The 15,493-nt window shown below is 32.8% G+C and overlaps 1 protein-coding gene across 1 annotated transcript; it reads right to left on the bottom strand.

Annotated features, from left to right (window-relative positions):
- Positions 1 to 6,699: 6,699 nt before the first annotated feature.
- LOC125833640 (mediator of RNA polymerase II transcription subunit 27) lies at positions 6,700 to 11,994 on the bottom strand. Its single transcript, XM_049512809.1, has 2 exons — positions 11,738 to 11,994; positions 6,700 to 8,075 (listed from the first exon to the last, which is right to left on the bottom strand). Exon 2 carries the CDS (start codon positions 8,007 to 8,009, stop codon positions 6,774 to 6,776), a length of 1,236 nt encoding a protein of 411 aa, XP_049368766.1. The 5' UTR covers positions 8,010 to 8,075; positions 11,738 to 11,994; the 3' UTR covers positions 6,700 to 6,773.
- Between the last annotated feature and the right edge of the window lie 3,499 nt (positions 11,995 to 15,493).

Raw genomic sequence — 15,493 nt, 5'->3', positions numbered from 1 at the left:
TTGTTTAAATTAGTAAAAATAAATAATGTGGTTTAGTTGGTGGATTTAGTTATTGGAATTAAGTCAAAACTTGTTAGATTTAAAAAGTTTTTAAGTTGTTTAAATAAGTTCAAATAAATAATGTGGTTTAGTTGGTGGATTTAGTTGGTGGAATTAAGTCAAAATAGTTAGACTTAAAAAGTTGGTAAGTTGTTTAAATAAATTCAAATAAATAATGTGGTTTAGTTGGTTGATTTAGTTGTTGGAATTAAGTCAAAATTAAACTAGTTAAAGTTAAAAAGTTGTTAAGTTATTTAAATAAGTTAAAATTAATAATGTGGTTTAGTTGGTGGATTTAGTTGAGTTAAAAAGTTGTTAGTTATTTAAATAAGTTCAAATAAATAATGTGGTTTAGTTGGTGGATTTAGTTGTTGAAATTTATTCAAAATTAGTTAGACTGATCAAAATTAGTTATAAAAGTGACCTCCAGAAGTCGGTATTTGTAGGTCGGTATTCACTGTATTTTTAGTAGTGATCCATCTAATGTACTCGGCTTTTCCTTTGTGAAGCTCTTCCCAACAGACCTTGCTATTATGTAAGAGGTCCTGTTCTTCTAAGTAGTGAAGCTTCTCTTCCCAAATCTTAGCCTGAGCTATTATGTAAGAGGTCTTGTTCTTCTAAGTAGTGAAGCTTCTCTTCCCAGATCTTAGCCAGATCAAACGCATTTCCAACAACTTCTCTAGACCAAGTACTAAGATTTTTGCTAAGCAATTTGAGCTTATAACATAAATTGACAAGTATGGTTGTTGTTACAATTGATTTGTGCTTGCTTATCATACTATTTTTTTATCAACGTAACTTACAATATCTATTCTGATAAACCTTGGACCAAAACTCAATGGCGTAAAAATAAAAGGAAGGAATGTCGATTAGTATATTGATTTAAATCTCCATTTCCCCTACTCTTTGGAGGTTCTTTTGCTTATGTTTGTTTATCTTATTTTTAGAGTATCTAGACTATGATTCTCCTCCTTTCTTATGTCTTTATTGTTGATGTAGTTAGACTCGAAGAGGTGATGTTTGGGAGGCTGCTGACATGATGCAACACTTCATTTGTAATGATTGTCACTCTAGTTATTTTTTATGAAATTTGATTCATGTTATTATTTTATTAATCCTGTAATTTGATTTTAAATAGAATTTCTTTTTCCAGCAATAACATTCCGATATTTGGTGGATATAAACTGCCACTAATTACTTTTTAAATTTATTTATTTCTATGATTAAATTGCTAATAAAAAAATTCAGCAACAAAAATAGTGGCGGAATTAAACTGCCACTATTATTTATTTTTTAAAAAAACATTCATATCATATTGTAGCGGTTGTAAATCCCCACATTCAAGAATTGAAATTATATTGTGGGGTACTATAGACCCCAGCAATATATTATTTTGGAGCATTGTGATTATATTGCGGGGGTTTATAAACTCCCACAATATTTTTTTTTGAAACATTGATATCATATTGTGGAGGTTTATAAACTCCCACGGATGTATTTTTTGAAATATTGATATCATTTTGTAGAGGTTATAAACTGCCACTCATTATCCATAAAAGCTCCCACAAATTCACAATTCATTTTGTGGCGATCGTTGTGGAGGTTTCATAAAAACGCCACAATTATGCTCGTGGCAACAGTAATTGTGGCATTTTCAAAAATCGCCGCAATTTTTTTTGTCGCGGTCAGAAACCGTCACAAATTGTCAAAAAATCTGCCACAATTTACCAGTTTTTTTGTAGTGACAAGCTATCTATATACTAAATCCTTAAGTGACAGAAACAATATTTTATTAGTTACTTGTACACCTTTAGTCTTGGGGTGTGTTTCGTACGAAAGTAAAAAAAATTGATGGAAAATGCTATTTTTTCAAAAATAAAAATAAAATAGGTTCCAAACTTTTTTTTATTCGATACGTAAATAAAAAAAATAAAGTCATTTTCTTTATTTAAAAAAAAATTATATTCGTGAAAAAAATATTGCACCAACTAAAAACGAAAAAATTGGAAAGTATTCTCTTAAGTAAAAAAAATTCTCCATATTGAATATACTCCTCGTCTTAGAACATGTTTGAATGAGCTTATAACTCATGACTTATGAGATAAGCCATAAATTAGAATTTTATTACTTATTATTATTATTTTAACTTCAAAAACACTTTTAATCTTAATTAAATACTATAAAAATTATTTTAACTTAAAATCACCTCGAATAAGTCGATTCAAACAGACGCTTAACCATAAAACTTCATGGTAAGCTTCTCTAGAACCTTTAGATTTTAGGCAAATGATGAATCCTTTAGCGAGTGATGTTGAAATAGAAAATGAGATTACTTATCTACACAAAAAGTCATCACTCACCAAAACTCACCCCTAGGTTCCCCAAAAAAAAAAAAAAGGTAAGGTCAATCTCGTAATTAAGCCACATCACGAGGGTAAATTAGTGAAGACAATAATATCGTAATCATGATTAATCAGAGAAACCATTGTTAATTAATTAAAGGACTTTTGGAGTCTACCTTTTAACGTGTCAGGCCCATAATGTGCTGAGCTTGCTTTGTGGGGGCCACTGTTTGATGCTTTGACGCGTGGTTCTTTCAGGAAAAAACAACAGGTATTGGTGTTGGTTACATGGTTGTATGAGGGATTATTTTAATAGATAGATAAAAATTTATGGATCTCATTTCATTCTAACTTTTTTTTTTTTTCATTTCTCTTTCCACTTCTCTACTCCACCTTTTATTTACCCCTCCATGTAGAGTACGGAGTACTTTGTAATATTTTTTTAAAATTTAAATATATTTCATTACACAATAAAAATAATAATATCCTAAAATTAATATTTCATTATCTATTTTTTCGCATTATTTCTCCAATTCTTCAAAATGTCCTAAAATTAGTAATTCATTTTTTTATTATTTTGATAATTCATAATATTCATTTGTTAAAAATCAAATATAAATAAATGTAGATTTAAAGTCAAATAATTACGTATTTTTAAAAAGCTAAATTAAGATTTGTGTTCTTAATGTCATACAAAATCAATTGTATTATTTCAAGGACAAATATAAATATTTATTTAAAATTACTTGTAAATCAACAAAATCAAAATATAATTAATTAATTTTTTTTTTCATTTTACTCTCTCTATTAATTTATTATTTTTTGCTCTTGAAATTCAAACTATAAAATATTTCTTTATTATGATAGGAATTGCAACTAATAATATTTTTTTGGTTGAATTGCAACATAGTGAGAAGGTTATATTTTTGAACAAACACTATAAGTTGCAATTCTTATCATGTTAAAATAATAATTTTAAAAATAATTAAATTTCACATAGCTTGAATTTCAAGAATAAATATATTATCATATAATTGAGAGAGTATGTATGTATGTAGGAGTTTATGGATGATTTTCGATTTTGGGTTACATGAAAATAGTAACAAAACTTATGTAAGTATTCATCAAGATTACTAATGGTCTTTATGTTATATTTTCTTGTTAGAGAATATTTGATACATTTAATGTTTACGAAATTAAAAAAATATGAAATTATTGAGAAGAAAAATAATAATTTTATACTCCCTTTATTTTTCGTACTAGTTATTTTACTTTTTAATACATTCTTTAAGAAATTATTAATAAAAATGATAATTTATTAATTTACCTTTATATTTATTTTATTTTTGCAATTTTACAAATTTTATTTATACTTTCAAAAAGAATTAATGGTTAGGGTAATGAAAATAAAAAAAATTATAGTTTACTTTTTGTTAATTGATAAATAATTTCAATAATTATTTTTAGTAATTTACATAATTAATATAGTATAGGAAAATAATACTAAATGCTAGGCGTATGATGAGTTTGGCTAAATTTCATACTTTCAAATTATTTGAAGATAAGAAAAATAGCAAAATTTGAAATAATGGTAAAAAACAAGAAGTCAAAAAATTGAATAAAACGAAAAAGTTAAAAAGTAAGAGAGAAAGAACTTTGGCCCATTTTTTCTGAAAATGGGACCCAAGAATTCATTTGTCAAATTATGAAAGGAGTCTCACACAACTCTTGTATGCCACCTCATACTTATCCCTCAACCACCATAAAAATTTTCTTGATGAGAGGAATTTAACACCGTTGGACGTGGTGCAGTGGATGAGTTGTTCCTCTTTAATTAGAATGTTTGGGTTCGAGCTTTTGGTGGAAAGTTACCTTCCTCGAATGGAGCCCTATCCAGTCAAATTTAAAATAGTTGAACTTCAATTTGAAAATTGGATACAAAAAAAAAAAGTATTTAACGGCGTATTCTCCGTTTGTTGACGCTGCTTTGTCGTGGTCCTAGGTAACAGCGGGAGTCACGTGAATGTCACGTGACAGCAGGTGGCTCTCACTGTTTTGAGTTTTGACTCAAAGGACACGTGGTGGAACAGTAGAATTTTGAAGAACCGGACACCTCATCGTCTAATTATTTATTGCGTCATTTCCTAATAAGGTTCTAAATAAAATTATTATAGAATTGTTGTTACGCAAAGTTGAAAGTACTTTTTTTTCTTATAAGACTAGTAATGTTGCCCGTGCTATACACGGGCCCAATAATATAAATGGTATGTTTTGGGGCTAATAATCGAGTTTTTGAAGCGATTGTTTGCGTGGATAAAAGAATAAGTTTTTTTTATCACAAACCTGTACTTTCTTTGACACTATTTAGGGCATTATAAGACTACCCACATACAACATTTTTGAAATATTTTATATTGTCAATTACCATGATTTATAGTATTTTTACGATAGATTCACTTCAAGAATCAGTGGAATTTTTTGTATTTTTTTCAAAACATATTTTATGTTGTCAATTATCATGATTTATAGTATTTTTATGCAATTTTTAAATATTAAAAAAAAAAAAAATATAAGACAAATATTAAAATGGACCCAATATATGTTATTTTTGTTGTCTCAATTTATGTGACACAAATGAAATTTGGAGAGTCATCCAAATTTTCATGTTTTTTTAAAAAAAATTTAAGTTATTAATTATTGTGATTTATAATATTTTTATGTAACTTTGAAATAACGTACATTACTGGTCACATTGTCCTAATTTATGTGATATGGATAAAATTACAAAATTAACCCTTTTAAAATATATATATTTTAAGTTGTTGATTATTATTATTTATAATACCTTTTTGGTAATTTTAAAATGATATGTGTAATTTTTTCTATCCCAATATATGTGAGCCTGATACAATTCTGAGAGTCAACCTATTTTATTATATAGCTTTTAAATATTTTAAATTGATAATTATTGTAATTTTTAATGCTTTTTAAGTCATTTGTAAATGATATATGTTGCTTCCTTGATTGAGACTTTTCCATTTGTGACATATATATATATGTCACAAATGGAAAAGTCTCAATCAAGGAAGCAACATATATCATTTACAAATGACTTAAAAAGCATTAAAAATTACAATAATTATCAATATATATATATATATATATTATTTTAAAAGGGAGTTAAATATAATATATAATATTCAAGAAAGTCCCAATCTTGAATATTATATATTATACTTGGGCATAGTAGAAATTTTAAAAGTCCCACAAGTATAATATATAATATTGAAGATTGGGAAAAGTCCCAATCTTAAATATTATTTACTATAATTGGGCTTAAACTCCCTTTTATAATATAGTAGAAAAAAATTTAATAATTTGATGATATTTAGGTGAAGTTTGAGTGCTTTTGGGTTAAAACATGACCGAAGGAGTTATTTTTTGGTCTCCATTCCTTTTCTTCTTTTTTTTGTTCTTACCAATTTTTAAAATTTGATTTTTTTATATTTCCTTCGATAAATTTGTTATCCATTAAATTGATATTCGAATTAATAGTTATTTTGTCTCTATTTGGTTTTTGTGTGTTATAGTATATGATATAGATATATAACATATGGCCATTTAACTGTAAAAAGAAACTGATTACATTTACGTAAGATACCCACAGTAATTTGTGTGCACCAATTATGTTTATGATGAAAATTGGAATGCAAAGAGTAGGACATATAAAGAACCAATTTGAATTTATGTTTGGCAAGTCTGTTAATTCTTTTTCTCTCTTTATAAATAAATCTTGAAGAATTATTGAACAAGATGTAAAAGTCCATCAAACAGAGGAAAATAAGACTTGTTAATTGTTATTCAAATTTTCCTATTTTAAATCCCATTTATTATTTTGACCAATCTAGAAATGCTAAAAACAAGTCTTAGATTTCATGAATAAATTAATTATAACCAGAAAAAATGATCTTTCTTCTTTTGGAAATAAATTACTTTCTGCTAACTAACCTTAGTGACTTGCGAAAAATTAACTAGTATAGGTTTGTCAATGATTTAAATACCTCAAAAAGAAACTTCAACGTAAGTAATCAAAAGTTTGGTGTTACAAATACAATCCAAAGAAACTTGGTTATCCTCAGCCTACATACTTACTATACACTATTATAATAACCAAAGTGGATGAGGTACCTTTTTCCTATTTTTTGTTGAACAGAGTATAAATTTCACAGTTCTTAGTATCTTCAAGATCAGGCGAAACTAGTTTAAATGCAAGAAAAACGGAAGTACAAAACCTGGCTGCGACCTATCTGGATGGGAAAGAGGTCCAAAATGTTGAAAGCCTATTTATAGATTCGGAACTTCTTTGTACAATGGTGACAGAAAGCTGATTTTCTATGCTTCCTCAGAAAAGCAGTCGATGTGAAAACACTGACTAGAATCCACACTTTGGTCCTCTTTTGACAAGAATTTTCCAGCAGAAAAATTTCGGTAAGGGCGATAAACAGGAGGCAGTAGCACAGCAGACTCTTTGTCCATTGATAGTAGACGGCTACACTTGTTGCAAGCTTTCGAGAGCAAAGTCTGGTAGCTGCAAACCCACAACAGCAAAGAAAGCAAGGCTGTATCGGTACCCACACCTGTAAAATGCTGTAAAGCCATAGCAGCATGCTCTGTCATGTGCCTAAATACATGATGAACTGAAAATCCCCTTGCATGTACGTAGCTACCACCCTCGTCTGGCGAGAAGAATGCTACAGCATCGGGATCCAAGGAACCAGCAGGGGAAACTGATACTATGGCTCTAAAAACAGAAGGAATCAACAATTCAATTATAGCAACCTTGTCTGAAACATCATCATCAGATGATCCTTGTCTTAATGTTCTCGTGCTTTGGAAAGTATTCTCTTTCGATAATTCAATAGAATTTTCACTGGTCAAAGAGGGCAATGAGGTAGCTCGCATCAACCAATCCAAACGCTTGTAAGAGAAAGTTATTACATTTGGGACCTCCTTTTTCAGATGTGCCAAAACTTCAGACGCTGTTTTCGGTTCACAAGTTTCTTCTTGATCACTTGATGGAGGACCACGATGTTTCTTTGTCACACCCTCCCCACCACAATTGGTATCAAGGTGGGGGAAAAATCGTCTTTTCTGACCATTAAAGGCCTTGAGAGCTAACCTGGTCCTATCAACTGCAGATGCACCAGCCTGACCAGCAAGTTGTCTCTTCCATGCATATGCAACAACAGCACCATCCGGACAAACCAAAGGCATGTGGAGGCCCCATGAATTACTTCGTGATCGGAGGGAATCATTGAGAACACCAGAATCTTCTAACTGTCTTCCAACAGAGCGAAGGTCTTGAAGGTGTTGTCTCATGGAAGCTTCTTCTTTGTGGATAAGATGCAAAGGTTTCGAAGAGTGTTGCCGCTGAGCCGACACGAATAGGGCTTCCAACAGCCGATCTGCGCCAATTCTAATATCAGCTATGAGTCGACTCGCCTGCCCCAGCCGCTCCAGTGCCATTGCCACCTGCTTTGGCGGCGCATCTCCACTCACCTCATTGGACTCTGCAGCTGCAGCTCCTTGTACCGCCGCAGTGTGTGTTGGTAGTGTTGATTGCTGCATTTATGCAAGTCTGAACCTTAGGAGGTTTTATTGTTGGCAATTATGCTCCGTGGATGAGGTGTTCTGCTTTCGTTTTTGGAATAAAAGGAGAACTGAGTGAGAGTCGACCTTAACCGGTAACCATAAAAAACAGTTCAAAAACTACAATTCATCATATCATAATTCCGAAGTCTCAATGGTCATCTCAACAAACTCATTTTGACATCACCTAGCTTCAAACATGCAAGTAATGTCTGATATCGTGCTTCAGAACTAAAATTCCTACCAAGAACCCCATAAAACAAGGAACAAGTACATAAAGTAGTGAAGGAAAACAAAAATGAGCCAGAGCCTCAAGCTAAGAGGATGTGCGAATGATTGTAGCCTCCTTTTCCACTTTGAAGAAGGAGACTGTTCATCACTCAACTTTATAGGACAACTGGATACAGCAAACAATCACTCCGTATTTTCTGTAATCCTTTTTGTCCAATTGTACGGCACAGACAATATACCCCCAGAATGGGGAGGCAAAGGATTTTTACAGCTATTGCATATAGATAATTATAGCAACATGTAAATAGGTTGTCCGAGTAATTGTAGCCTCCTTTTCCACTCTAAAGAAGGAGACTGTTCATCACTCATATGCTGTAGGACAACAGGATACAGCAAACAATCACTCGGTATATTCTGCATTCCTTTTGTCCAATTGTACTGTATGAACAAAAGACCCACAAATTGGAAAAGAGAAGAGTCTCTACAGCTATTCCATATTTCACAAAATTATACAGCGACAGGCTAAGAGGATGTACGTGTGATTGTAGCCTCCTTTTCCACTTTGAAGAAGGAAAATATTCATCACACAAACATTGTAGGAGAATGGGATATAACAAAAACAATCACTCAATATTTTCTGTTATCATTTTTTTCCAGACTATAGGGGTTTTGATGTGATCTGTCCATCTTGACATGCAATCACAGCAAAGTCTGTGAAGTGCATATATTGTTTAAGTGACAGGTAATGGATTTCCCTCTTCTGTCAAAAAAGGTAGGGATGGGGGATGGAAATAATTACTTCGAAGTTCCAATGCTTTCATAATCAGGAAAGTCTTTTATGTTAAGACAAAAAATATCTAGCTTCTACTTCAGTAGATTGATAAATATATTTTGCCGTTTTATAGAACTTATACAGCCAACTTCCTCCATGAAGGGAAGAGACCGTGCCATATACAATTATCCTTTTCACTCCATCCTTTTTTTATCAAGCCTTTTCACCCCATCCTACTGCTCTTTGTGGAAGATTATCTTCAAAAGTTGGAAAACTGCAGCGCAAAAATAAAAGCCGAGGTGTCTTTGATTATGTAGATTGGAAAGATTACAACTTTTTTAAGACAGTTCTCCTATGTTTAATGATAAACCAGGAAACTATTCAGTTGACCAAATAAAACATGGAAATTATTTGAAAATAGTTAAAGTCCCAAAATGGATGCCAAAAGCCCAAAACCAACAACCCAGTGCACATCTGGAAAACTATAGTATTCATGTCAAAATAGTTGTGAAACAACTAAAACAGAAAGTGGATTGTGGACAACCAAATAGGAAACTGCATTAGAAGAGATAGAAACCTAAGTTTCTGGGAGGACGAAACAACTATAAAGAAAAGTAGAAGAGAGAAGTATCACAGAAGACTAGAAAGCATCACAATAGAAAACATACTCAAAAGTATCATTTCCAACATAACAAAGAAATGCACAAGCCTTTCTAATGGACAGACTTTCAGGACAATTACTCTACAGAAAAATACCTCCAATTCCTGCTATACAAACAACTCTTCCCATCTGATACAACTGTGGTTCTATCTTTTAGTTTATCAAAACTTCATACCTTCCAACAATACAGCTCCCAATCAGCAAATCCCTCATTCTCTTTCCAACCAGTGAATGCTAATTGTTAGCTATATAGAAGGAAAGGGATGAGATAATGTGTAATGGTTTCTCGGGTTTGAGGCCAAAAGCATAAATGATCAGAGCTTAGAGCTTCCGGACAAAAAGTAAGGGACTATGAATCATTAGAATATGTAGGATACCATGGAGAAACAAACTAATCGTTTATTGGTTGCAAGTCTTCTTGGTGTCTGACACTTAAACAAACTAAAAAGACATCAAGCTTTCGTCAACCAGATGAAGGAACTCTTGGGGTAGACGGCAAAAGAAAAGGCAGCCAGTTTTAAATATCATAGATTAGTAGGTTCCGAAAAGATAACTGAATAAGGATGTAGGGTTATCGTAGCCTACATTCTCATGAGAAGGAGAAAGTAGGGGACTTAGAATCGCCACAACATATAGGATACCAAGGAGAAACAAACTAATAGGTTGCTGTTTGCATGTCTTCTTTCTGTCCAGCGTTTAAAGAAAATAAAAGGCAATCAAACTTCCCTGAACCACATGAAGGGTGTATCTCTTAAAGAGGCAAAAAGAGAGGCAAGAAGTTCACTATATCATAGATTAGTACCTTCCACACAGATATCTGAATAGAGATGTAGGGTTATCGTAGCCTACATTCTCATGAGAATGAGAAAGTAGGGGACTTTGAATCGCCACAACTTGTAGGATACCAAGGAGAAACAAACTAATAGGTTGTTGTCTGCATGTCTTCTTGGTGTCCAATGTTCAAAGAAAATAAAAGGCAATCAAACTTCTCTGAGCCACATGAAGGACATAACTCTTGGGGTAACGAGCAAAATATAGGCAACAAGTTTAGTTTATCATAGATTAGTAGCTTCTGTAAAGATAACTGAATAGAGATGTAGGGTTATCGTAGCCTACATTCTCATGAAAGGAGAAAGTAGGGGACTTTGAATGCCACAACTTGTAGGATACCAAGGAGAAACAAACTAATAGGTTGTTGTTTGCATGTCTTCTTGGTGTCCAATATTCAAAGAAAATAAAAATCCATCAAACTTTCTGATCCACACAAAGGACATAACTTAATCTCAGAAATAGAAACCAAAAATGGCTATACAATTGTATAGAGGCATTTGCTCCAATGCACTTTGAGATCAGACCAATTGATGTCTATCACTAGAGTGGGCAGCCTGAAGAGGTTGATTCCCATGCAATGCATTATTTTTTGGGGGTAAACTGAGCTGTTCAAAGTAGGAGGAGGCCACCAGTTATCAGCTTATCTAACAATTAGCCGTTCAAGATAAAAAATATGTATGGCCACATAACCTTCTTAATCAATCTAAGCAGCAAGAAGGGGACAATGAATCACCTCGGATACTTGTTATGTCAGCAGGAGGAAACAAATGAGTTATTAAATGCTTAAGCAACTCGTCACTAATGCTCAAGAACTTGCAAGGCTTTAAGCATTTCTGTGAGCCATGATCAAATAACCAAAAAAATAAAGTCTAATGGAGCAAATTTTGACTTGATAGTTCTACTGTGATTCTAATATAACACTTCCTAAACTAAAATTCATCCTATATCATTGTGTATCACTGCCACCATTGAAAAGTGAAAGTTACGCCAAAGATCTATTAACTGCGGGATGCATATCAACTTCTGCAGAGAAACGATCTAACAAAATATGCATATCATGGCTCAGGCAGTGAAGCTAACAATACAAGTCACTCCGCTAGATGAATAGAATTCACTATATTTTTTTTTTGAAACTTAATACCTAGAATTCACTATATTTTTATGGAACTCATAAATCGTCGCACTAAAATTCAGAAAATTAAAACTTACCACTTGAAACTTGGAAGATAAGACTGATATACTGAGATATTGCAAAGCCGTCAATAGAAATCGTGAAAGTCAGGCAATGTCGCTGGTCGCAGACTCGCAGTGAGGCACAGTTTCTGGTAAATTAGAACATAATACCATCGAAGAGTTTCTAAAATCTTTGAGTCGTACAAAAAATGGTGCTAATCACGCCTTAGTGTATGAATTCGCGAGAGAGAAGAGATGCCGCGCCGAACTAGGGTTCTTCGTCTTTTAGGGCTGCTGCATTGTAGGTCTGAATGGAGAAGAGGAGCGGGTGGGGGTCTGGAGAAATAGTATGGGGCGGGTCAGTCATGGTTTTGGGCCGGATTTGGTTTTGAATGTTGGGCCAAAGTAAATTGACCATATTTGGACTGGACATGAGTGAGACTCATGCCCTTGGAGTCTTTTTTCCCAAAAATCGAAATTAGAGTATTATTTAAATGAAAATTTTCTATTTAAATTAGTTTATTAATTAAATTAAAATTAGACCAGGTCTCTTAGAAATTTGAAAGGTACATTAAAAATTATATATAAAAATAAAAAATACGTAAAATAATAATTAATGTCAAAATAGATACAATATTTATTCAAATGACAAATAATATTATACCATTGATCCAAATACAATGTTTGATGCATCTAATCTAGTTTTCCACAAATGTCTCATATTTATATATATATCTTTAAAGCAATATTTTTAAGTTCTTAATTTTTTTTTTGTTGAATTTTCATATTTGTATCTATATCTAGATCTATTTCTCATAATCTTAAAAATTAAATTATGAAGAATCTGACATGCGGATTCGCATCCATGTCACACACCACTTATTTTTCTTCAAAAAATTATTCAGTTAACTGAATAAAATATGATAATTATTGAAAAATAGTTGAAGTTTCAAAATAGAAGCTAAAATCCAAAACTAACAACTCAATGCACATGTGAAAAGTATAGTATCTATGTCAAAATAATTGGGAAACAACTAAAACAAGAAAGTAAAATTGTGGACAATCAAAGAGGAAAATGCATTAGAAAAAAGATGGAAACATAAGTTTCTGGGAGGAATTTCGATGTTTCATCAACGATCTATTTACAATTTAATAATGTTAATAAAAATGTAAACTTCTTACAATCTTTTAGAGCTTCATTAAATGATATATACTGTGAATATTATTTTAGAAAATATGAAAAAAGCATTTAGTTTCATTAGCACTAAATATTAATTTTGTGATTAAAAGAATTATTCCATAGTAATCGAAAACAAGTGTGTAGAGATTCATAAAAAAAGAAGGAATCATTTGTTTCAATCTAGAATTTTTCAGCTTTAACCCTCATGTTTTTTTTCGAAATCAATTATTTATTCTGAATTTTTGTGATAATAGGTTCTATAGACATATATAAAATTTAATAATGTGAATCCTTCACATATTAAGTTTTGAATGCACAAAATATTATTCTTAAATATAGTCTTTACTGTAGATTTACTGTCACGACCCGAACCGTCGTGATTGACACCCACACTAACTCTTCGGTGGGAGAACCACTACTACAATCCAAACCAAGCAACTAAATCCAAAAACTAAAGCATTTAAGTTATGGAAGCAAGTTAAATAGCTAAAGACTAAAGTTTCCATAAACTTCCAAAAGATCTAACAACTAAACAATGCGGAAAAATACACCTAGAACCTAAAAGTCAATGTACCAAAACATTTAACAAGATCCATAAGTCTAACAAGAAGGGTTACAACCCCAACTAATGAACTAATAACTAACTAGAAAAGTCTAAGTCCGAAATGTGGACATAGATGAAAGGAGAACTCATGGTAGCCTGGAGATTTGGCTCACCCTTGAATTCGAACGATCATTGATCTTCTAAGCGAGGTCTGTCAATAGCCGCTTGAAGATGTCATGTACTCAACACAGAAAAAGCAAGTGTAGTATCAGTACACAACCACAGTGTACTGGTAGGATCACGCGGCTATCCCACTAAGTGCAACATATATATAAGTCATTACAACAATATAATCACATGCATATGTCGAACATATACAATATCATCATCATTTACGAACAACGAACAATTTCATATTTCTCAAGATACACAATTATATCAAATCATTGGTCCTCTTATGGAACCCAAATTGTTAGCATACCGGAACGTGGCAACCGATCCCATAATTATGCCAGAACGTGACAACCGATCCTATAATTATGTCACACCCCGACCCTACCTCCTGGGCGGAACCGGCACTCGAAGACCATTGTTGGCCCCAAGCGAACCCTTGGCCTGACTTTCTTAACTCAGCGGAAACCTAACTCAGCGGAATAACTTCATGCAAAGCAAAGCTATAAGACAACTTAACTGATACAAATCTGGCCAACAAGGCACCTCGGGTCTCAAAATAGAATATTTACATATATATATAGATAAGAGACTCAAAACTAACTAACTGACTGACTGTCTATGACGCCTCTAAAATACTGAGATGGATGTTGGGACAGACCCCGCAACATCCTAATAGAACAAAACTAAGTACTCAAAATAATTGAGTCCTCCGGAATGCAAGGAGGCTCACCACTGACTCTGGAGTGCTTAGCTGGATCAACGACGTGCAGGATGCTGATCCAGGGTACCTGTATCTGCATCGTCATAAGATGCAGGCCAACTGACATCAGTACATGAAATGTACGAGTATGCGAGATGGAAAGCTAAGCAACAAAGGCTAGAAGGAAATCTGGAAGAACTGAAAAGCTTACCTGGCTCAACTCAACCTGACTGACTTCTTTCAATATAAGGCAATTTAAAACAAGTGCGATATAAAGAAAAACTGATTTAAACATGCTATAAACTCTGTGTGTATACAAAGATACAATAAGCCTGAGATGTAAATAGAAATACAATGAACTGATGTATATAAAAATACAATAATTTCTGTGTATGAAAATACAATAACTGTTGTGGGAGTTTCTTTAACCGATAACCATCACATGAGAGCTATATTGATGATACAGCGATCGACCTCACGCTGCCGAAGCATCTTATACCCGGCCAAAGGTATAAGACCTGAACTGTCTAATGGATCCACTAGTCTATTTGGAAAAGGATTCATCTAAAAAGTATGATCTTTTTCTACCCATGGTGGCTAACATGGTTCTATGGGGGTTGTGGGTTCTTTGAACGCTCCCCCAATTCGGTGCTCGATACTACTCCCAAAAATGTATTGGCTCTTATGTTTTTAAAACATATTTCTTCCTGCTGATTGAGATAATTACTCAAAAACTAGCCCGAAGGCTCTTTGGAAATCTCAGTTTCCAACCTTGTTTAAATGTAAAAACATTTCCTTAAAACTTCTTTGGGAATACATAGTTCCCTAATTACTTTGAGAAATGAACTCAACTTTAAACTCTTTACTCAACTTGGAACTCTTGACTCTTTACTTGACTTGCAACTTGAGCCTTAAAATGAAGTGAAAACGTTCAATAAAAACTCTTGAACAACTTTGAAAACTTACATGAACTAACTTCTTAACTTTGCTTGACTTGACTCTAACTTCTCTTTAACTTGATACTAACTTGCCTTGAATTGAACTATGGATTCAAGGTATATGATCACACGTTTATGGATGAATTCGGGATGTCTAAATGTACCTAGAGTGTTGGAAACAACTCGGAAACATAGGTATAATACCTAGGAGCATGCATGAAAGAGTGGGGGATGAAAGGGGTAGGTTGGGGTCCTTGGC

Source organism: Solanum verrucosum, unplaced genomic scaffold, assembly GCF_900185275.1.
Source record: "Solanum verrucosum unplaced genomic scaffold, falcon-dt-bn FXZP01000307.1, whole genome shotgun sequence".
Classification (NCBI taxonomy): Eukaryota; Viridiplantae; Streptophyta; class Magnoliopsida; order Solanales; family Solanaceae; genus Solanum; species Solanum verrucosum.
Note: the sequence above shows the minus strand (reverse complement) of the source record. Positions and strands in the feature narration are given on the sequence as shown.